Source organism: Martes martes (assembly GCF_963455335.1).
Source record: "Martes martes genome assembly, chromosome: 17".
Lineage (NCBI taxonomy): Eukaryota > Metazoa > Chordata > Mammalia > Carnivora > Mustelidae > Martes > Martes martes.
The window spans coordinates 17,142,906-17,160,973 of NC_137905.1; the positions used below are offsets into that span (position 1 = coordinate 17,142,906).

An 18,068-nucleotide genomic window follows, 5' to 3' on the forward strand; every position below is an offset into this window, starting at 1 on the left:
TATACATTTGGCTAATGTCTTGTAAAATATTTTGTATATTTTATACTTTTCCCAGAACAGGAGAGTAAGCTTTCTGTCCCTGAAACTGACAGCAGACTAGAACAGGGATTGTGAAACTATGACCTATGGGCCAAATGCAGCCTAGTACCTGTTTTTATAAATAAAGTTTTATTGAAATACAGCCACACCTCTGCATTTTCATACTGCCTGCCACTGTTCTCTTGCTGCAACTGCAAAGTAGTTGTGACATTATCTGGCCCTTTGCAGAAAATGTTTGCTGAACCTATTATAAAATTATGAAAATTATCCTCTGTCTTTAAGGACAGAGATGGTAATAGGAATCTCTTTTTAGTTATGTTGTAATGATGATTATCGTGATACACAGTTCTTCTGGTAGAGGTGATAATTAGCAACAAATAACTAAATGGTAGGGAGGAGAAACACAAGAACAACAAACAAAAGATGTGCAAGCTAGATATCTAGGACCTGACTGCATGATAAATATTATAGATATATGAAATGGGGGAACCACCTTGGCTCTGAATGGTGACCCAGTGAGACCTTGCCCTGCCTCTCAACCTACCTGTTCTGCCAGCCAGGCAATGTGCTTGACCTCCTTGCTGCTTCCTGCTGTACTGGTTGCACCAAGCATGGCATTGAGTTCAGCCAATACCTGTGGGAGGAGAGCCATTATGTTGGTGTGGATAGCTACGAACCAGGAGTGTGCTGTGGCTGTATCCTTGCAGCGCAGGATCAACGTGTTCCTGCTATCAGGAGAATGTAGTTCTATCAATCTGTGTGGAAAAAGAAAAAAAAAAGTAAGCTAGATCAGAAGTCATCAAACTTGCCAGAGTGTAACATACATAACTGGGAATCTATTTTAATTTTACATTCCAGAATAGAGATACTTTCTCTTAATTCCTTAGGGCCCAATTTCAGAGAAAACCACATATGGAAAGATAATCATCAGAAAGACTAACTGCGGGGTCTGCTGTTTCAGTGTGTTAATGTAATGACCTAAAATGAAGGAACCTATTGTATGGTCTATAGTAAAACGCCTCACTTTGCTTTAATTTCCATGTCAAAGAAATGGAAAGCGTGCTTGTTGAATGTCACAGGCACATTGTAAAGAAGGAACTGATACTTTTTTAAGTACTTAGAAAATTCGGGTATAAGGTATTGCTAGGTAAATAAATGTATCTGCCAAATAGTGAACTGAAATTTCCACCAAGTGGAATAAAGAAAAGAGAAAATAATTGACAAATATGACTCTTCATGAAACTCTGAAACTTGTTTTTTAGGGCCTGGGTAACATGTGATTAAATCATCCACTGAGTCATAGTAGAAAAAGACTTAAGAAATCTTCAGCTCTATGACTGTTATTTGTTAATGCTCCACTGAGAACAATCCAAACTTCAAAAGTCACCTTTAGGAATTTGCTAAATTTCTTTATAAGTACACTAAACAAATTTTAGAAAGCAATTTACTGGGTGCCGTTTTCTGTTTCAGTCAAAGTTTTTGCCGAGATGAGTTTAAAAAGTCAAAAATAAGTGAATAATATACATACACTTCTGTGTTCTAACAGTGAACATACACGTTTTTCAAAAAGGAAAAAAGATAAAATTCTTAAGAGTGTTTTTCATGGTTGGCTAGAAACTGACAAATTGCCACTGACCAGGTACAGATCTTTTTATTTTTTCATCTTTCTGAGGAGAGATTTTGCTGCCTTGACACACTGTCATGAGCACCTGCAGCACCTGTCAAAGATACGCAGTTTACATGCATACTAGCGTGCCGGCCTTGAAGCCTGCACACCTTTCTTTTGCCACTTGTCTAAGCCCTTTAAGATTCCAAGTATTTCAATGTACTGTATTAGTATGGCAAATATTCATCATCATTTCAGCTCTGGTCAATCTATCCTTTCTTAAGTAAACATTTATTGAGCACCTACTATATGCCAGCTACAGTGAGACACTGACATTGGAGATACAGTGGAGATAGAAAAAAAAATAGTCTATATCCTCATTGGACCTATTGTCCAATAGGGAAGGCAGAAATTCAACAATATAATTACCAGTTACAAAAAGTGCTCCTATAAAGAAAGGACTGTAATAACTACTATGAAGTTCTTGTCTAAAGGAGGCAAGGTGGTAGGAGCAAAGCAGGACTGCAAGGGAGGCCTCTCCACCTCGAGGCATACTTGCCCAGGTAGTGTCAATGCTTTGAAACGGGTTATAAACACATCTACCTCATACTTATCAACTCACCTATCTAGTCACCTGCCCTCCCACTTGAATTAGTCACCTAGCTACCTGAAAGGCTAGCCACCAGTCTATCCATGTTTTATATGCCTTCAAAGTTCTAGGGAAATAGCCAAAAGGCCAAGAAATTCTAGAAAATAGTCACAACATAAAATAAGATCTGGGAATAGTCTGAAGGCCATCTTAGTCAGAAATATTATTTTATTTATTTTTTAAAGATTTTATTTATCAATTGTCAGAGAGTGAGAGAGAGAGAGCACAAACAGGGGGGCAGCAGGCAGAACAGGCAGAGGGTGAGCAAGGAGCCCAACATGGGACTTGACTCTAGGACCCTGGGGTCATGACCCGAGCAGAAGGCAGCCACCCAACCGACTGAGCCACCCAGCCATCCCTGAAAAAAATCTTTAGATAGCAAGTCGTAAGCAATTTGAGCTATTTGCTTTTGTTTTGTTCTTCTGTGCAGGGTGCGAAATTTTTTTTTTAAGATTTTATTTATTTATTTGACAGACAGATCACAAGTAGGCAGAGAGGCAGGCAGAGAGAGAGAGAAGGAAGCAGGCTCCCCGCTGAGCAGACAGCCCGATGTGGGCCTCGATCCCAGGACCCTGAGATCATGACCCGAGCCGAAGGCAGCAGCTTAACCCACTGAGCCACCCAGGCGCCCCACAGGGTGCGAAATTTGTTTAAGATTCTCTCTCTCCCTCTCCGACCCCTCTAAAAAAAAAGGTAAAAACCACCTAAATGTCCACTGATGGAATGGATAAACAAATTGTGGTATTATACAAAGAACTGAATATTATGCAGCCTTAAAAAGGAAGGAAATTCTGACACATGCTACAACATGGATGAACTTTAAAGACATTATGGTAAGTGAAACAAGCGAGTCACTAAAGGAGAATATTGTGTGAGTCAACTTATATGAAGTATCTAGAGTATTCAAACTCATAGAAACAAAAACTAGAGTGGCAGTTGCCAGGGGTTGGGAGGACAGGGGAATGGGGAGTTGTTTAATGGGTACAGGGTTTTAGTTTTGCAAGATGAAAAATTTCTTGAGATTGTTGTACAAATATACTTAATACTACTTAGCTATACACTTAAAAATGGTTAAGATGGTAAATTTTATGTTATGTGTCTTTTACCACAAATAAAAGTTGTAATATAAATTGGAAATAATCTTACGTTGGGATGTAAGATGGATTACAGTAGGAAGAGATATGGCCTGGGGAAATCTAATTGGACCCAAGAATGAAACTACACAGAGTTCACCAATAGGACAGACTCCTCCACAGGAGGAATTTCTCCATCCTAAAAGCGCAGCAAAGGTAGAAAGAGAAAGATAAACAAATCACTTAATATTCATATTAACTTTTAATTTGTCCTCTATGTTATTTTATCATACTATTCTTTTTTTTTTTAAAGATTTTATTTATTTATTTGACAGACAGAGATCACAGGTAGGCAGAGAGGCAGGCAGAGAGAAAGAGGAGGAAGCAGGCTCCCCGAAGAGCAGGGGTAGCCCAATGTGGGACCAATGACCTGAACTGAAAGCAGTTACCCAACCAACTGAGCCACCCACGTGCCCCTATTATTTATACTACTCTTAAAAGAAAAAGTATTTCCACTATTTCTAGAACTTCCTATATAACACAGCAATTGAGTACACACATTTCATCTACTTCTTTCTGAAATCCCACTAAAAACACTTAAAGGGGATTTTTAAAAAAACTTAATAGACTCTTTCTTTTACCAGTATTAGGTTTACAAAAAAAAAAACTGAGTAAGAAGTAGAGAGAACCTCCAAACACCCCACACTGTCCCACCATAATACACCCTATTATTAACATCTTGCACTGGTGTGGTCCATTTGTTACAACTGGTGAGCCAGCCAATACTAATACAATATTATTACCTAAAATCCCAGTTCACTCTTTGTGTTGTATATTCTGAGTTTTGACAAATGTATGCCATATATTTACCATTACTGTACTCTATAGAATCATAATTTCACTGCTCTAAAAATCCTCCATGCTCCACCTATTGATTTCCCCATCACTCAGGCCCTGGCCCTGATGCCTGGCAACCACTAATCATTTTCCTATCTCCATGGAATCATACAGTATGTCGCTTTTTGAGACTGGCTTCTTTCACTTAGCAATACGCTTTTAAGTTTCCTCCATGTCTTCTGTAGCTTGAGAGCTCATTTCTTTTCCTTCTTCTTCTTCTTCTTTTTTTTTTTTAAAGATCTACTATTTATTATTTTTTAAATTTAAATTCAGGGGCACCTGGGTGGCGCAGTGGGTTAAACCTCTGCCTTTGGCTCGGGTCATAGTCTCAGAGTCCTGGGATTGAGCCCTGCTCAGTCGGGCTCTCTGCTCAGCAGGGAGCCTGCTTCCCCATCTCTCTGCCTGCCTCTCTGACTACTTGTGATATCTCTCGCTCTGTCAAATACATAAATAAAAATTTTTTAAAAAATTAAAAAAAAATTTAAATTCAATTAATTAACCTATAATGTATTATTGGTTTCAGAGGTATAGGTCTGTGATTCTTCAGTCTTATATAATACCCAGTGCTCATTACAACACGTATCCTCCCCAATGTCCATCACCCATTTACCCCATTCCTCCCCACCTCTCCCCTCCAGCAACCCTCAGTTTGTTTCCTATGATTAAGAGTCTCTTATGGTTTGTCTCCCTCTCTGGTTTCATCTTGTTTCACTTTTCCCCTCTCTTCCCCTATGATCCTCTGCCTTGTTTCTTAAATTCCACATATCAGTGAGATCATATGATAATTATCTTTCTCATATTGACTTATTTTGCTTACATAATACCCTCTAGTTCCATACATATTGTTGAAAATGGCAAGATTTCCTTTCTTGATGGCTGCATAATATTCCATTGTCTGTGTATGTGTATACCATATCTTCTTTATACATTCACCTGTCAATGGATATCTGGGCTGTTTCCACAGTTTGGCTATTGTGGATATTGCTACTATAAACACTGGGGTGCACATGCCCCTTCAGATCACTACATTTGTATCTTTGGGGTAAACACCCAGTAGTGCAATTGCTGGGTCGTAGGGTAGCTCTATTTTCACCTTTTTGAGGAGCCTCTATACTGTTTTCCACAGTGGCTGCACCAGCTTGCATTCCCACTGACAGCGGATGAGAGTTCCCCTTTCCCTGCATCCTCATCAACATCTGTTATTTCCTGACTTGATAATTTTAGCCATTCTCACTGGTGTGAGGTGGTAACTCATTGTGGTTTTGATTTGTATTTCCTTGCTGCTGATGTTGAACACTTTTTCATGTGTCTGTTGGCCCTTTGGATGTCTTCTTTGCAGAAATGTCTGTTCATGTCTTCTTGCCCATTTCTTGACTGGATTATTTGTTCTTTGGGTGCTAAGTTTGCTAAGTTCTTTATAAATTTTGGATACTAGCTCTTTATCTGATATGTCATTTGCAAATATCTTCTTCCATTCTGTTGGGTATCTTTTGGTTTTGTTAACTATTTCCTTTGCTGTGCAAAATTTTTTTCTTGATGAAGTCCCAATAATTCATTTTTGCATTTGTTTCCCTTGCCTTTAGAGACATGTCTAGGAAGGTTGCTGCTGCTGAGGTCGAAGAGGTTGCTGTCTGTGTTCTCCTCCAGGATTTTGGTGGATTCCTGTCTCACACTGAGGTCTTTCATCCATTTTAAGTCTATTTTCATATGTGGTATAAGGAAATGGTCCAGTTTCATTCTTCTGCATGTGGCTGTCCAATTTTCCCAATAACATTTGTTGAAGAGACTTTTTTCCATTGGATATTCTTTCCTGCTTTGTCAAAGATGAGTTGACCATAAAGTTGAGGGTCCAATTCTGGGTTCTCTATTCTGTTCCATTGATCTGTGTGTCTGTTTTTGTGCCTGTACCATACTGTCTTCATGATGACAGCTTTGTAATAGAGCATGAAGTCTGGAATTGTGATGCCACCAGTTTTAGTTTTCTTTTTCAACATTCCTTTGGCTGTCCAGGGTCTTTTCTAGTTCCATACAAATTTTAGGATTATTTGTTTCAGTTCTGTGAAAAAAGTTGCTGGTATTTTGATAGGGATTGGATTGAATGTGTAGATCGCTCTAGGTAGCATAGACATTTTAACAATATTTGTTCTTCCAATCCATAAGCATGGAACATTTTTCCGTTTCTTTGTGTCTTCCTCAATTACTTTTGTGAGTACTCTATAGTTTTCTGAGTGAGAGCTCCTTTCTTTTTATCAATGAATAATATTTCATTGTCAGGATGTACCAGTTTTTTATTCATTCACCTACTGAAAGACTTCGTGGCTGCTTTCAAGTTTTGGCAATTATGAATAAAGTTTCTATAAACATTTGTGTGCAGGTCTTTGTGTGAACATAAGTTTTCAACTCCTTACGGGTAAATATCAAGGAGCATAGCGCTAGGTCATATGGTACGACTATGTTAAGCTTTGTAAGAAACTGTCAAGTTGTCTTCCAAATGCTGTACCGTTCTTTATTCCCACCAACAATGAATAAGAGTTCCTGTTGCTCTGCATTCCTCTCCAGCATTTGGTGCTGTCAGTGTTTTGGATTTTGGCCATTCTAATATGCATATAGTGGTATTTCACTGTTTTAATTTGCAATTCCCTAGTAATATGTGATGTTGAGCACCTTTCATATTCTTATTTGCCATTTGTATTTCTTCTTTGCTGAGGTGGCTGTTCAGATCTGTTTCCCATTTTTTTTTTTTTTAAAGATTTTATTTATTTATTTGACAGAGAGACAGATCACAAGTAGGCAGAGAGGCAGGCAGAGAGAGGAGGGGGAAGCAGGCTCCCTGCCGAGCAGAGAGCCCGATGCGGGACCCGATCCCAGGACCCTGGGATCATGACCTGAGCCGAAGGCAGAGGCTTTAACCCACTGAGCCACCCAGGCGCCCCTGTTTCCCATTTTTAATTGGGTTGGCTTGTTATTGTTGAGTTTTAAGAATTCTTTGTATATTTTGGATACCAGTCCTTTATCTGGTATTTTACAAAGATTTTCTCCCAGCTGTAGTTTGTCTTTTCATGTCTTAACAGTGTGTTATGTTAAGTGTGTGATGGTTAATTTTATGTGTCAACTTAAGTGGGCTAAAGGATGCCTAGATACCTGGCAAAACAGTATTTCTGGGTATGTCTGTGAGGGGTTTTCTAGAAGAATTTAGCATTATCAAAAGACTGAATAAAGAAAAAGTCCTTTGCCAATTCAAGCGGGCATCATCCAATCTGCTCAGAGCATGAATATAACACGTAGAAGGTAGAAGGTACCTTTTAACTGGTTGAAGAAGAGTGAATCTGCTCTTTGCTTGAGTTGCTCTTGCATACTAGCACTCTTGGTTCTTGGGCCTTGGAACTCAGACTGTATTATACCACTGGCTTTCCTGGTTCTCCAGTTTACAGAAAGCAGATCATGGGATTGGCCTTCATAATGGCCAATTCCCATTCCTATAATCTATCTCTCTATCCATCCACCCATCCATCCATTCATTCATCTATCCATCCATCTCTCCTACTGGTTGTTTTCCTGGAGACCCTATTATATAGTGTCTTTTACAGACCAGAAGTTTGTAATTTTCATGAAGTTCAACTTTTATTTTTATCAATTTTTTCTCTTATGTATCATGCTTTTGCTGTTGTATCTGAGAAGTCATCAGCAAACTTTAAAGGGGATTGGTTGATTGATTGATTTGATTTTTTTTAAAGATTTAATTTATTTACTTGACAGACAGCAATCACAAGTAGGCAGAGAGGCAGGCAGAGAGAAAGAGGGGGAAGCAGGCTCCCTGCTGAGCAGAGAGCTGGATGCGGGGCTTGATTCCAGGACCCCGGGATCATGACCTGAGCTGAAGGCAGAGGCTTTAACCCACTGAGCCACCCAGGTGCCCCTGATTTGATTTTTTTAAAGAATTTTATTTATTTATTTGTCAGAGAGAGCGAGAGAGTACAAGGGGGGGGGGCAGCAGATAGAGGGAGAAGGAGAAGCAGGATCCCTGCTAAGCAAGGAGCCTGATACGGGACTCGATTCCACGACCCTGGGATCATGACCTGACCCAAAGGCAGATGATTAACCGAATGAGCCACTCAGGTGTCCCTTGACTGATTTGATTTTAAGTAATTTCCACCCGGAATGTGGTGCTCAAACTTACAACCCCAAGATCAGGTTCTACCAACTGAACCAGCAGCCAGGTGCCCTTAACGAGGACTTTCAAAGAGCATAATTCTACAATAGAGAACAGGAAAAAAGCAACTACAACAAAATTTTGGAAGGTGGCAAGCAGACAGAGGAGTTAAATGATTTAGCAGACCTAAGAAAAGTGGGGAGTAAAATCTCAGTACATCTGTGTTGCAGAATCCTGAAGAGGATGGGGAATTAGAGGCACCAGTTAACCTCTGGGAGTGGGAGTAAAGCACAGAGCTAAAATAAAGAAGCTGGCTGCACGTCTGTTCCAGCATTCCCCACACCTTGCAGCCAGTGACTGCCCCACCCTCAACCCGGCGACATATCCACTCTCATCCACTAAACTGAGCAGAAGAGCCAGTGATATCCCCACTTCAGTCCTCACCATCAGGCTAGTTGTTTGGGCTATTTATTTCCACCTGGCTGCTTTGGCACTATAACCAGCTTAACATCCTTTAAACATATGCTAAAAAGTTCAGTCGCAAAACCATGATGAGAAATTTCTTTCACTCCTCCTACTGACCTACTTAGTACTAAAGATAGGAATCTGTTCATCCTTCCCTAGGCACAAAACGTTCCACCTTCTGAAAAAGTCTTTACACTTCATACTGTTTCTGGGACAGTCTCTCAGACTCCGTTGACACAGTCTAAACTCTGAAAATCCTGATGTCAGGGATCCTAGTTATCAATAAGTAGAAGAATGGAAAATAAATCTGTTACAAAATAAAACTAAACCTGATTAAACAGGATAAGATACTGGGACTACCAAGCTGGAAAAAGATGAAAACCGACAGCAAATTAGCTCACAAGGCAGGAGCACCAATTTTTCATGAAAAGAGAAATGTAAGTGTATCTTAAGAAGGACTGTGAAATAGAAAACTAACTTAAAAGAAACTGAAAAGAAACTCCAAAACAGGACTGATGATTCTAGGCTCCAGAAGACTGCCTTTGGAGAAGAAGCCCCAAAACCTTGATAAAGGGGACAGAGCATTTCAGAAGGTCTACTGCTATTCTAAAAGAAAAACTCAAAGGAAAACTCTGGTAATAAAAATTTGAAGGCAGTCTGCCAGTAATTGTTTGGGCTCATAGGAGAAAGGAGGAGACAGCTACAGTGTGAAGAGTTTTGGCCTCTAATCAAACCACTGAGGATTTCCTGAGAAATGCAAGTACATTTTGATCAGATGAATCAAATCAATGTTTAGGTACACTGGAACATAGGATTCTGTAAGTCTAGCCTGCTTATTTCTCCTTTTAGTAGTCTTTGACATAACTTATATATTTAATTTAATAATAATCATACTGTTTTACATGCCATAAAGCCAAAATTTACCTTTTACATGGAAAATAGCCAATGTGAAGACGACTAAGACTTCCTGAACCAGTTCAAGCTAACAGCAAATATTTCTGGAAAGCAGCATTTAAGAACACCTTGTTATTACTAAACACACTGCCCACAGTACTGTTTGGGAAGGAATGGACTCATGTTCCCTGGACTTCATCATTATTTACTTAGCTTGCACTTCCCACAATGAACTGTTTAGAACTAGCAGAAGACCTAGTGAGGTCTTGAGAACTCAAGCTGGAGGAAGAGAACAAACTTCTTCCTCCTCCTTACTTACTCATACTGATGGTCAGCACTTTTTTTCAGCTCCAGACACTGAAACTAAACCAAAGTAGTAAAACAGAAAAAAAGATGTTTCCCTCTCATGTCAAGTAAATTTTGGTTTAGAAAGTGAAACCTTTATATTGAGATGAAGGATGATTCACAAAGAGATTCTACTACACACCATTGGAATAGTTAGTATTAAAAAGACTGATAGCAGGGCGCCTGGGTGGCTCAGTGGGTTAAAGCCTCTGCCATGACCGGCTCAGGTCATGGTCCCAGGGTCCTGGGATTGAGCCCCGCATCGGGCTCTCTGCTCCGCGGGGAGCCTGCTTCCTCCTCTCTCTCTGCCTGCCTCTCTGCCTACTTGTCATCTCTATCAAATAAATACATGGAATCTTTAAAAAAAAAAAAAAAAAGACTGATAGCACCAATGTTGGTAAGGATGCAGAACGCCATCTCTCATATACTGCTGGTATATTTAATTTATTGGTAACAGCATTCATTAAATGGCACAATCACTTTGGAAAAAAGACTAGCATTTAGAAAACGAAACTTTTTTTAAAAAGATTTATTTATTTGAAAGAAAGCCAGTGTGGGGGGAGATGGAAATAGAGAATCTCCAGCAGATTCCTGTTGAGCACGGAGCCTGACATGGGGCTCAATCCCATGACCCTGAGATCATGACCTGGGCTAAAACTAAGAGCTGGACGCTTCACCCACTATGCCACCCAGGCACCCCAGAAAACGAAACTATTTGACCCAGCAATTCTACACCTAAGATTTACTGAAGAAAAATGAAAATGTAAGCCTACAAAGGATTGTACAAAAATAGTCATAGTAACTTCATTAACTCTAAACTGGAAGTAGCTCCCATCAACGGGAAAACAGATAACGGAACCATGATCTATTCAGATAACAAGACATCATTCAGCAATAAATATATGCAACAAGATAAATGAATCTCAAAAACCTCACTCTGAGTAAAAGAGTTCTACCACAAAAGAGTACATATGATTGCATTTATACAAAATTTCAGAATAGTTAAAACTAATCTATAGTAGAAAGTCAGAACAGTATAGCCTTTGAAGATGGGAGAAGGAACTGAGTGAGAAAGGGCACAAGAAAACTTTCCAAGGTGAAGGTAATATACCACCTCTTGATAGGCTCGGGTTACATAATTGTATGCATTTGTCCAAGTTTATGATTTGTGCATTTTATTATATGTAAATATTTTCTCAAAAGGAAAAAAAACAAAATGAAACACTGAACTCTACTTACTTATATGCATGCTTAAGTATTTAGAGGGAAATATATTAAAGTCTACAATTCACTTTGAAAAGTATCAAGAAAAATTAAAATGAAATAACAGATGGATAGATGGGTCAATCTGCGCTAAAGCAAGTACAGTAAAATATTAATGGTAGAATTAGGTGGTGGGAAAAGAGTATTGAACATAGAATTCTTTGACCCCGCTTTATGTTGAAAGATTATGCACAGTAAAATATTAGGAAAAAAGTAAAGAACGTTGGGAAACCACATGCCTACCAAGGGCTTAAAGAACAAAGTATTTTCCACATTAGGAAACATCTAGGCTCATTTCTTGCTCTGGGTTTTACCACAGATTATGTTGAAGATTAAAATTTTCAAATAGAAATATGGTTACATAAAACTGTGACTTGATGAATGTTTTGCTCACAGATGTCCTAACAAAACTTATTTTTACTGTTCCTACGATGGACTGTTTTTTTCCATGGCTTTAAATGTTGCAGCTGTGTTACTTGTCATGACATCTTCCTGAGAAAGAGTTGAGATAAATTTAAAGATCAAAGAGTTCCAAGTGATTTTATAGATGTTATCTTATTTATCCTTGAAGTAGTTCTAAAAGACTCTAGTTGAGCAAGCACTATTATGTCCATTTTATAGACAGAGAAAACAGGACAGAGAAATTAAGAGACTTATTTAAGGTCATAGGACAAAAATGGCACCTATAATAATAGTATACTAAAAGCTTACTATGCCAATTTTATAATCATCATCTTATTTAATCTGGACATAAGCTTTCATTTTATACAGCAGGAAACCAAGACTTACAGAAAACAAATAACTTGGCCAGAGTTACAAAGCCCATCATCCTAACTTCTATCTAATTAGCCAATGGGTTCTGAAAATTTTTTCTGTTAAGACATATAGGATAGATGTTCACATTCCTGTGGACATAACTGAAGTTATGCACAATTTTGCCAGGTGCTGGTAATTCTACCGCTTTTCTTTTTCTCCAGAAAGCACACTGGAATGCAAGTTAAGAGTGATAGAAAAATAACCTTGAACCTCTTCCAATTTATATTTTAATAAAAATCAAATTATCTACAAATTTTAGTATTTCAAGTAACATAAGAAACAAGTTACTTTGCACTTATAAGACAAAGAATCTGCAATAGTCTCAATCTTCTAAAACTTCTTGTATAGGACACCATGTCCCAGGAGACTGGCCGTCTTACTGAAGAGCAAGGAGTGATATGATTCTCGTAGCCTAAACTGCCCTCTCCAATTTGTTCTGAAGACCTATTTCAAATGTGATCATGCACCAGATGTCTCTAGCATTTAGCACGAATGGTACAGAAAATGCAGCCCCAAATTTTAATGAAGGCCAAGGTTACTGAGCTCTAAAAGATGTCTAAGTAGAAGATAAAGTAGCACAATCTTCAATAATACAGTCATATCACCTTCCTCCTTTAAACCCTCCACTCCCATACCCCAGAGTCCTGTAGAAACTTAATAATACTTTGGCTTTTTCTCTAATACCCAGCTATATCAGCAGTACTACAGGTGTTAAAAGCCCAACCCTCACTGTGATATTAGGAGTTGGGGTCTTTGGGAGGTGATAAGATCATGAGGGCAGGGACCTCCTTACTGAGAGAAGTGCTCTTATAAAAGAGAGCTCTCTGGACTCTTCTGCCATGTGAGGACACAGCAAGAAGACAGCCATCTATGAATCAGGAAGCCGACCCTCACCAGACACTGATTCTGCCGGCATCTTATCTTGGACTTCCTATCCTCTACCAGAACTACGCAAAATAACGTTCTGTTTGTTCAGAAGCCACCCAGTCTATGGTATTTTGTTATAGCAGCCACAATAGACTAAGACAAGAGATATCTATTCTCATTCTCAGAAATGATTTACAATGAAGAGACTTAGCCTGAAAATATTCCTCAGTCTGACAACCAGTTGACAAATGTAGTTGTTGTTTGTTCTTTATCACATTGTTTCCCTAGTCTAGTTCTTTCTTTGTGGCCCCTACTAATTTTTTTAAGTCTATGATTAACCAAAGGCTCTATATAAATGTATCTCCTTTGAAGAAAAAAAGTTAATTTTGATTCAAGAGGCAGAGGTGACTATTTACTCTACAAATTAAATTCTTACTTCATGAAAAAAATAGAGCAACTCTTTAAAGACCAAGCTGTGTTGTATTAAGAAATGATTTAACATGCACACAATCTTTCATAAATAAATCTATATGTAATTTGAAATAATTTCTATAATCTTAAACTTTTAAAAGAAAGCAAACAAAAACAATACAAATATACAGAATATAATTTTCAAAATGTGTATATAGTTGGCAATTAAGACTTCTTTAAGCTCCTCTTTTTTAAATTTAATTTAATTTTATTTATTTGAGAGAGAGACAGTGAGAGAGAGCATGAGAGGGGAGAAGGTCAGAGGGAGAAGTAGAACACCAATGGAGCTGGGAGCCCAATGCGGGACTCAATCCCGAGACTCCGGGATCATTATCCAAGCCGAAGGCTGTCGCTCAACCAACTGAGCCACCCAGGTGCCCTAAGTTGCTCTTTCTTAAAAACCTACTATGTGTCTGACTCTGTGCAAAGGGCTTCATATGTATTGTCTCATGTAATCTGTACACTGAATTAAGCATTATTATCCTTCTTTTTAATTCTTAAAAAAGATTTTATTTATTTATTTGACAGAGAGTGTGTGAGAGAACACAAGCAGGGGGAAATGGTAGAAGGAGAGGGAGAAGCAGGCTCCCTGTCGAGCAAGGAGTCCAACTCGGGCTCAATCCCAGGACCCTGGGACCATGACCTGAGCCAAAGGCAGACACTTAACCAACTGAGCTACCTAGGTGTCCCTATCCTTTTTTTTTTTTTTAAAAGATTTTTATTTATTTATTTGACAGACAGAGATCACAAGCAGGCAGAGAGGCAGGCAGAGAGAGAGGGAGGAGGAAGCAGGCTCTATGCCGAGCAGAGAGCCCGATGCGGGGCTCGATCCCAGGACCCTAGGATCATGACCTGAGCCGAAGGCAGAGGCTTTAACCCACTGAGCCACCCAGGCGCCCCTTCCTATCCTTTTTTAAAAACAGATGAGGATATAGTGGTTTATGGAGGTGAAAGTATTTGCTCTGAGCCTTCTTTTCAGCAGGTCACCCTAATCAGGATTGTCTGATTTCCATGAGAAGGTCTCGGTGATTGCAGAGCTCAACTCTTTAGTACCACACAACATATTACAGAGCAGGATCTTTAATGTCTTTATGGCCTAAAATGCCCAATGTCAGGGCGCCTGGGTGGCTCAGTTGGTTAAGTGTCTGCCTGTGGCTCTGCCCCTCACCCTGCTCACACTCTCTTGCTTTCTCTCTCTCTCTCAAATAAATAAAAATTCTGTAAAAGTCACTCAACTTCTTGCTGTCTTCTTGTGATCTATCCATCCTGACTGGGCACCTTGCTGTGCATTCAGATCAGAAGACACCATGAAAGTGAAAGTACATTATAAAAAGTCTGGTCCTTGTCTAGGTCTTTGGATAAGTTCATCTCTCTCCTTTTTTCCCCCCTAATCTCTAACCTAACACTAGGTTTACCAGTACCCATTCATGGAATCACTGAAGACAAAGTCATAGAACCTGACTGGCTACAGAACTACAAGGGACAGGGGCACCTGAGTGGCTCAGAGGGTTGGGGCTCTGCCTTCGGCTCGGGTCATGGTCTCGGGGTCCTGGGATCGAGCCCCAAATCGGGCTCTCTGCTCAGCGGGAGGCCTGCTTTCCCCTTTCTCTCTGCCTGCCTCTCTGCCTACTTGTGATCTCTCTCTGTCAAATAAATAAATAAAATCTTAAAAAAAAAGAACTACAAGGTACATAAGAAATTATTTAATCCAACTCTCTCTTTTTACAAATAAGAAAAGTCAAGTCAAGAGACGTCAACTTGCCGGGTCACATTGCTAGTTGATGCAGCCATATCTATAATCAGATATCTGACTCCATGTTATCTACAGTATAAGGAGTTTCCATCTGAGGGGACATTTAATATTTCTTTAATAAGGTTTTTTAAATTATAAAGAAATTTCTTAGTGAGAAAAGTACTAACACTCCAGGAAAGTATAAAATGAAGAGTAGAAGCCCTTTCTCTCCCTCTATCTTCTAATCTTATTTTACTACCTGGAAGTAACCACCATTAAGTTTCTTGTGTATTTGTCCCAAATTTTTCTATATATGCATATGGGCATATGTGTGTGAAGTAATTTAAATATGGAACCCGCAAAATTATTTTCTCATCTCAGGCTGATTTCTTCCTCTGTATAATGCAGTCAACAGTCCTATTATTAAAAATATGCATAAGTAATTTTACAACATACCCCTAAGTTTGTAAAGCCTTAAGTATGATATTCTCCTTAGGTACAGCTCACCTGTTTTCCAGATCCGGCATGCTTAGGTTTCTAGCAGCAAAGCACATTTTGAGAGGGATGACCTTCCTGTCCTTGGTGCTGTTCTGATGTTTTGGAGAACCAGAGTCCTCACTGCCACTAAAGCTTGGTGACTGAGGAGATGCACCTTCCCATGGTAGATCTGATACTAATGATGGCTTCTTGATATATGGTGTTACTTCTCGGATGAATTTAACTACAAACAAAAATCAAAGAAGAAGGTCACTGATTTTGCTTCCTATGAAAAATGACAACGGAAATACACACATACATGTAATAGCTGCCAGGAAATGAAAAAAGATGCTAAGTTAAAGAGCCAGCACACAGAATCTTAGGATTGGAGGGTATTTCAAGGCTACATAATCCAAATGAAATGCCACTATTGTATTCTAAAAAGAGTTTAACTTCTGAGCTTTTGCATGTATTTTTCCTTCTGTTCAGGACTTCTCTCTCTCTGTGTGCCTGGTCAACTCTACTTCAGAGTCACCTCCTCAGCAACCTTTCCTGTCAGCTCTCCAGGGTATTACCAATACACCTCTCCAACAACCTCTTAGCACCCTGTGTTGTAACCCTTTGCTAATATTTCCACTTACCTGATGGGTCTGAGTTCTTCGAGGGCAGGAATTATGATGTATTCATTATTAGTATCCAACACCTAAGGACAGTGTGTGCTCAATACATGTTTGAAGAAATGAGTAAAGAAACAAATGGGGGCAACCTGGGTGGCTCATTTGGTTAAGCATCTGACTTGGGCTCAGGTCATGATCCCAGGGTCCTGGGATGGATCCCTGCATTGGGTTCTATACTCAGTAGGAAGTCTGCTTCTCCCTCTCCTTCTCCTCCTCCCCTTGCTTGTGCTTTCTCTCTCCCAAATAAGTAAAAAATCTCTAAAAAATAAAAATTAAAAAAAATCCCCAAGTTGCCAAAAACAAACAAACAAACAAAAATGAACAATTAAATACTTGAATTATTTCCATAGCTGACCAGCCACAAATGAATCTCCTGGTGACAGAATCAGTACCTCCTGAGACAGGGACACTTAGCTTTAGACAACTCAACATTCAGAAAATTCTTAAAACTTCCGCCCACTGGTTTACAGTCTACTGAAGCCATATAGAAAATATTTAACCTCTTTCACATAAGAACACTTCAGTTATTTAAAAACTGAAGTTATTTCTCTTTCTTTTTTCCCAACTAAGCTAAATATCTCTAGTTCAATTCAATTCAGCTCAAGCAATATTTTTAGCTACCTACCAACTGCCAGGAATTAGGCTACCCACTAAAAATATAGTAACAAATGAAGAAGCATGAACCCTGCCCAGTCTAATAAGGGAGACAACTGCATAAACGGATCATTATAGATTTGAAAACAAATGCAAAAATAAAGTGTATTCAAGATAAGGTATAATGATTAATGGTAGCCCCAAATTAAAATATAGCTTTTAGTAGATGGCAAACTTTTTCTTTGTAAGTTCAATTTTAAGACTTGTAAAACACTTCTTTAACCTCAGTCATGACTGGGAACTGCTGTCAGTTGAGGCAAGGTGTTCTTGTTTCAAAAAACAGATAAACCGAAGATTATTAAAATTTCAAGTGGCAATAAAAATGTAAATAGTTGGGGAGCCTGGGTGGCTCAGTGGGTTAAGCCTCTGCCTTCAGCTCAGGTCATGGTCCCAGGGTCCTGGGATCGAGCCCCGCATCGGGCTCTCTGCTCAGCGGGGAGCCTGCTTCCCACTCTTTCTCTGCCTGCCTCTCTGCCTACTTCTGATCTCTGCCTGTCAAATGAATAAATAATATCTTTAAAAAAAATGTAAATAGTTGAATGCAGAATGTAGTCATCATTACCTCTGCTATCATGACGTATTATATCAGTATTCTACTTTCCTCTCAAATTCTAATGTGGTAGGGTCATTTGAGTAGTATCATGGGAATTGAAAAACTAGAAAGATATGATCATTATCAATGCTTACCAATATCATAATAGTATTAATATTCTACAGCATTGGAAGATTTACAAGATGGGGTACCTGGATGGCTCAATCAATTAATTAATTGGCTGACTCCTGATTTCAGTTCAGGTCATGTTTAACCAAATGAGCCACCCAGGTGCCCCTAAAAGATTCTATAATAAAATACCTAGATTCCTAGCAGTCCTAGCAGAGATTCCCATCTCTGGAGGCAACCATTATATGGTCTTCCAGACATATGCTAGATATGCTAGGCATATGTAAAAATAAACACATGCATGTACATATATACATACACACACTTCTCGT

At 39.0% G+C, this 18,068-nt stretch overlaps 1 protein-coding gene across 1 annotated transcript in view; it reads right to left on the bottom strand.

Annotated features, from left to right (window-relative positions):
- The window catches only part of SNTB2 (syntrophin beta 2), a 105,978-nt gene that overhangs the window by 41,081 nt on the left and 46,829 nt on the right, over positions 1-18,068 (bottom strand). Inside the window, exons 2-3 of the mRNA XM_080827666.1 lie at positions 15,775-15,988; positions 584-794 (exon numbers count right to left, since the gene is read on the bottom strand). Of these exons, the coding sequence (XP_080683792.1) occupies positions 584-794; positions 15,775-15,988 (425 nt within the window). The remainder of the gene's footprint in view (positions 1-583; positions 795-15,774; positions 15,989-18,068) is intronic.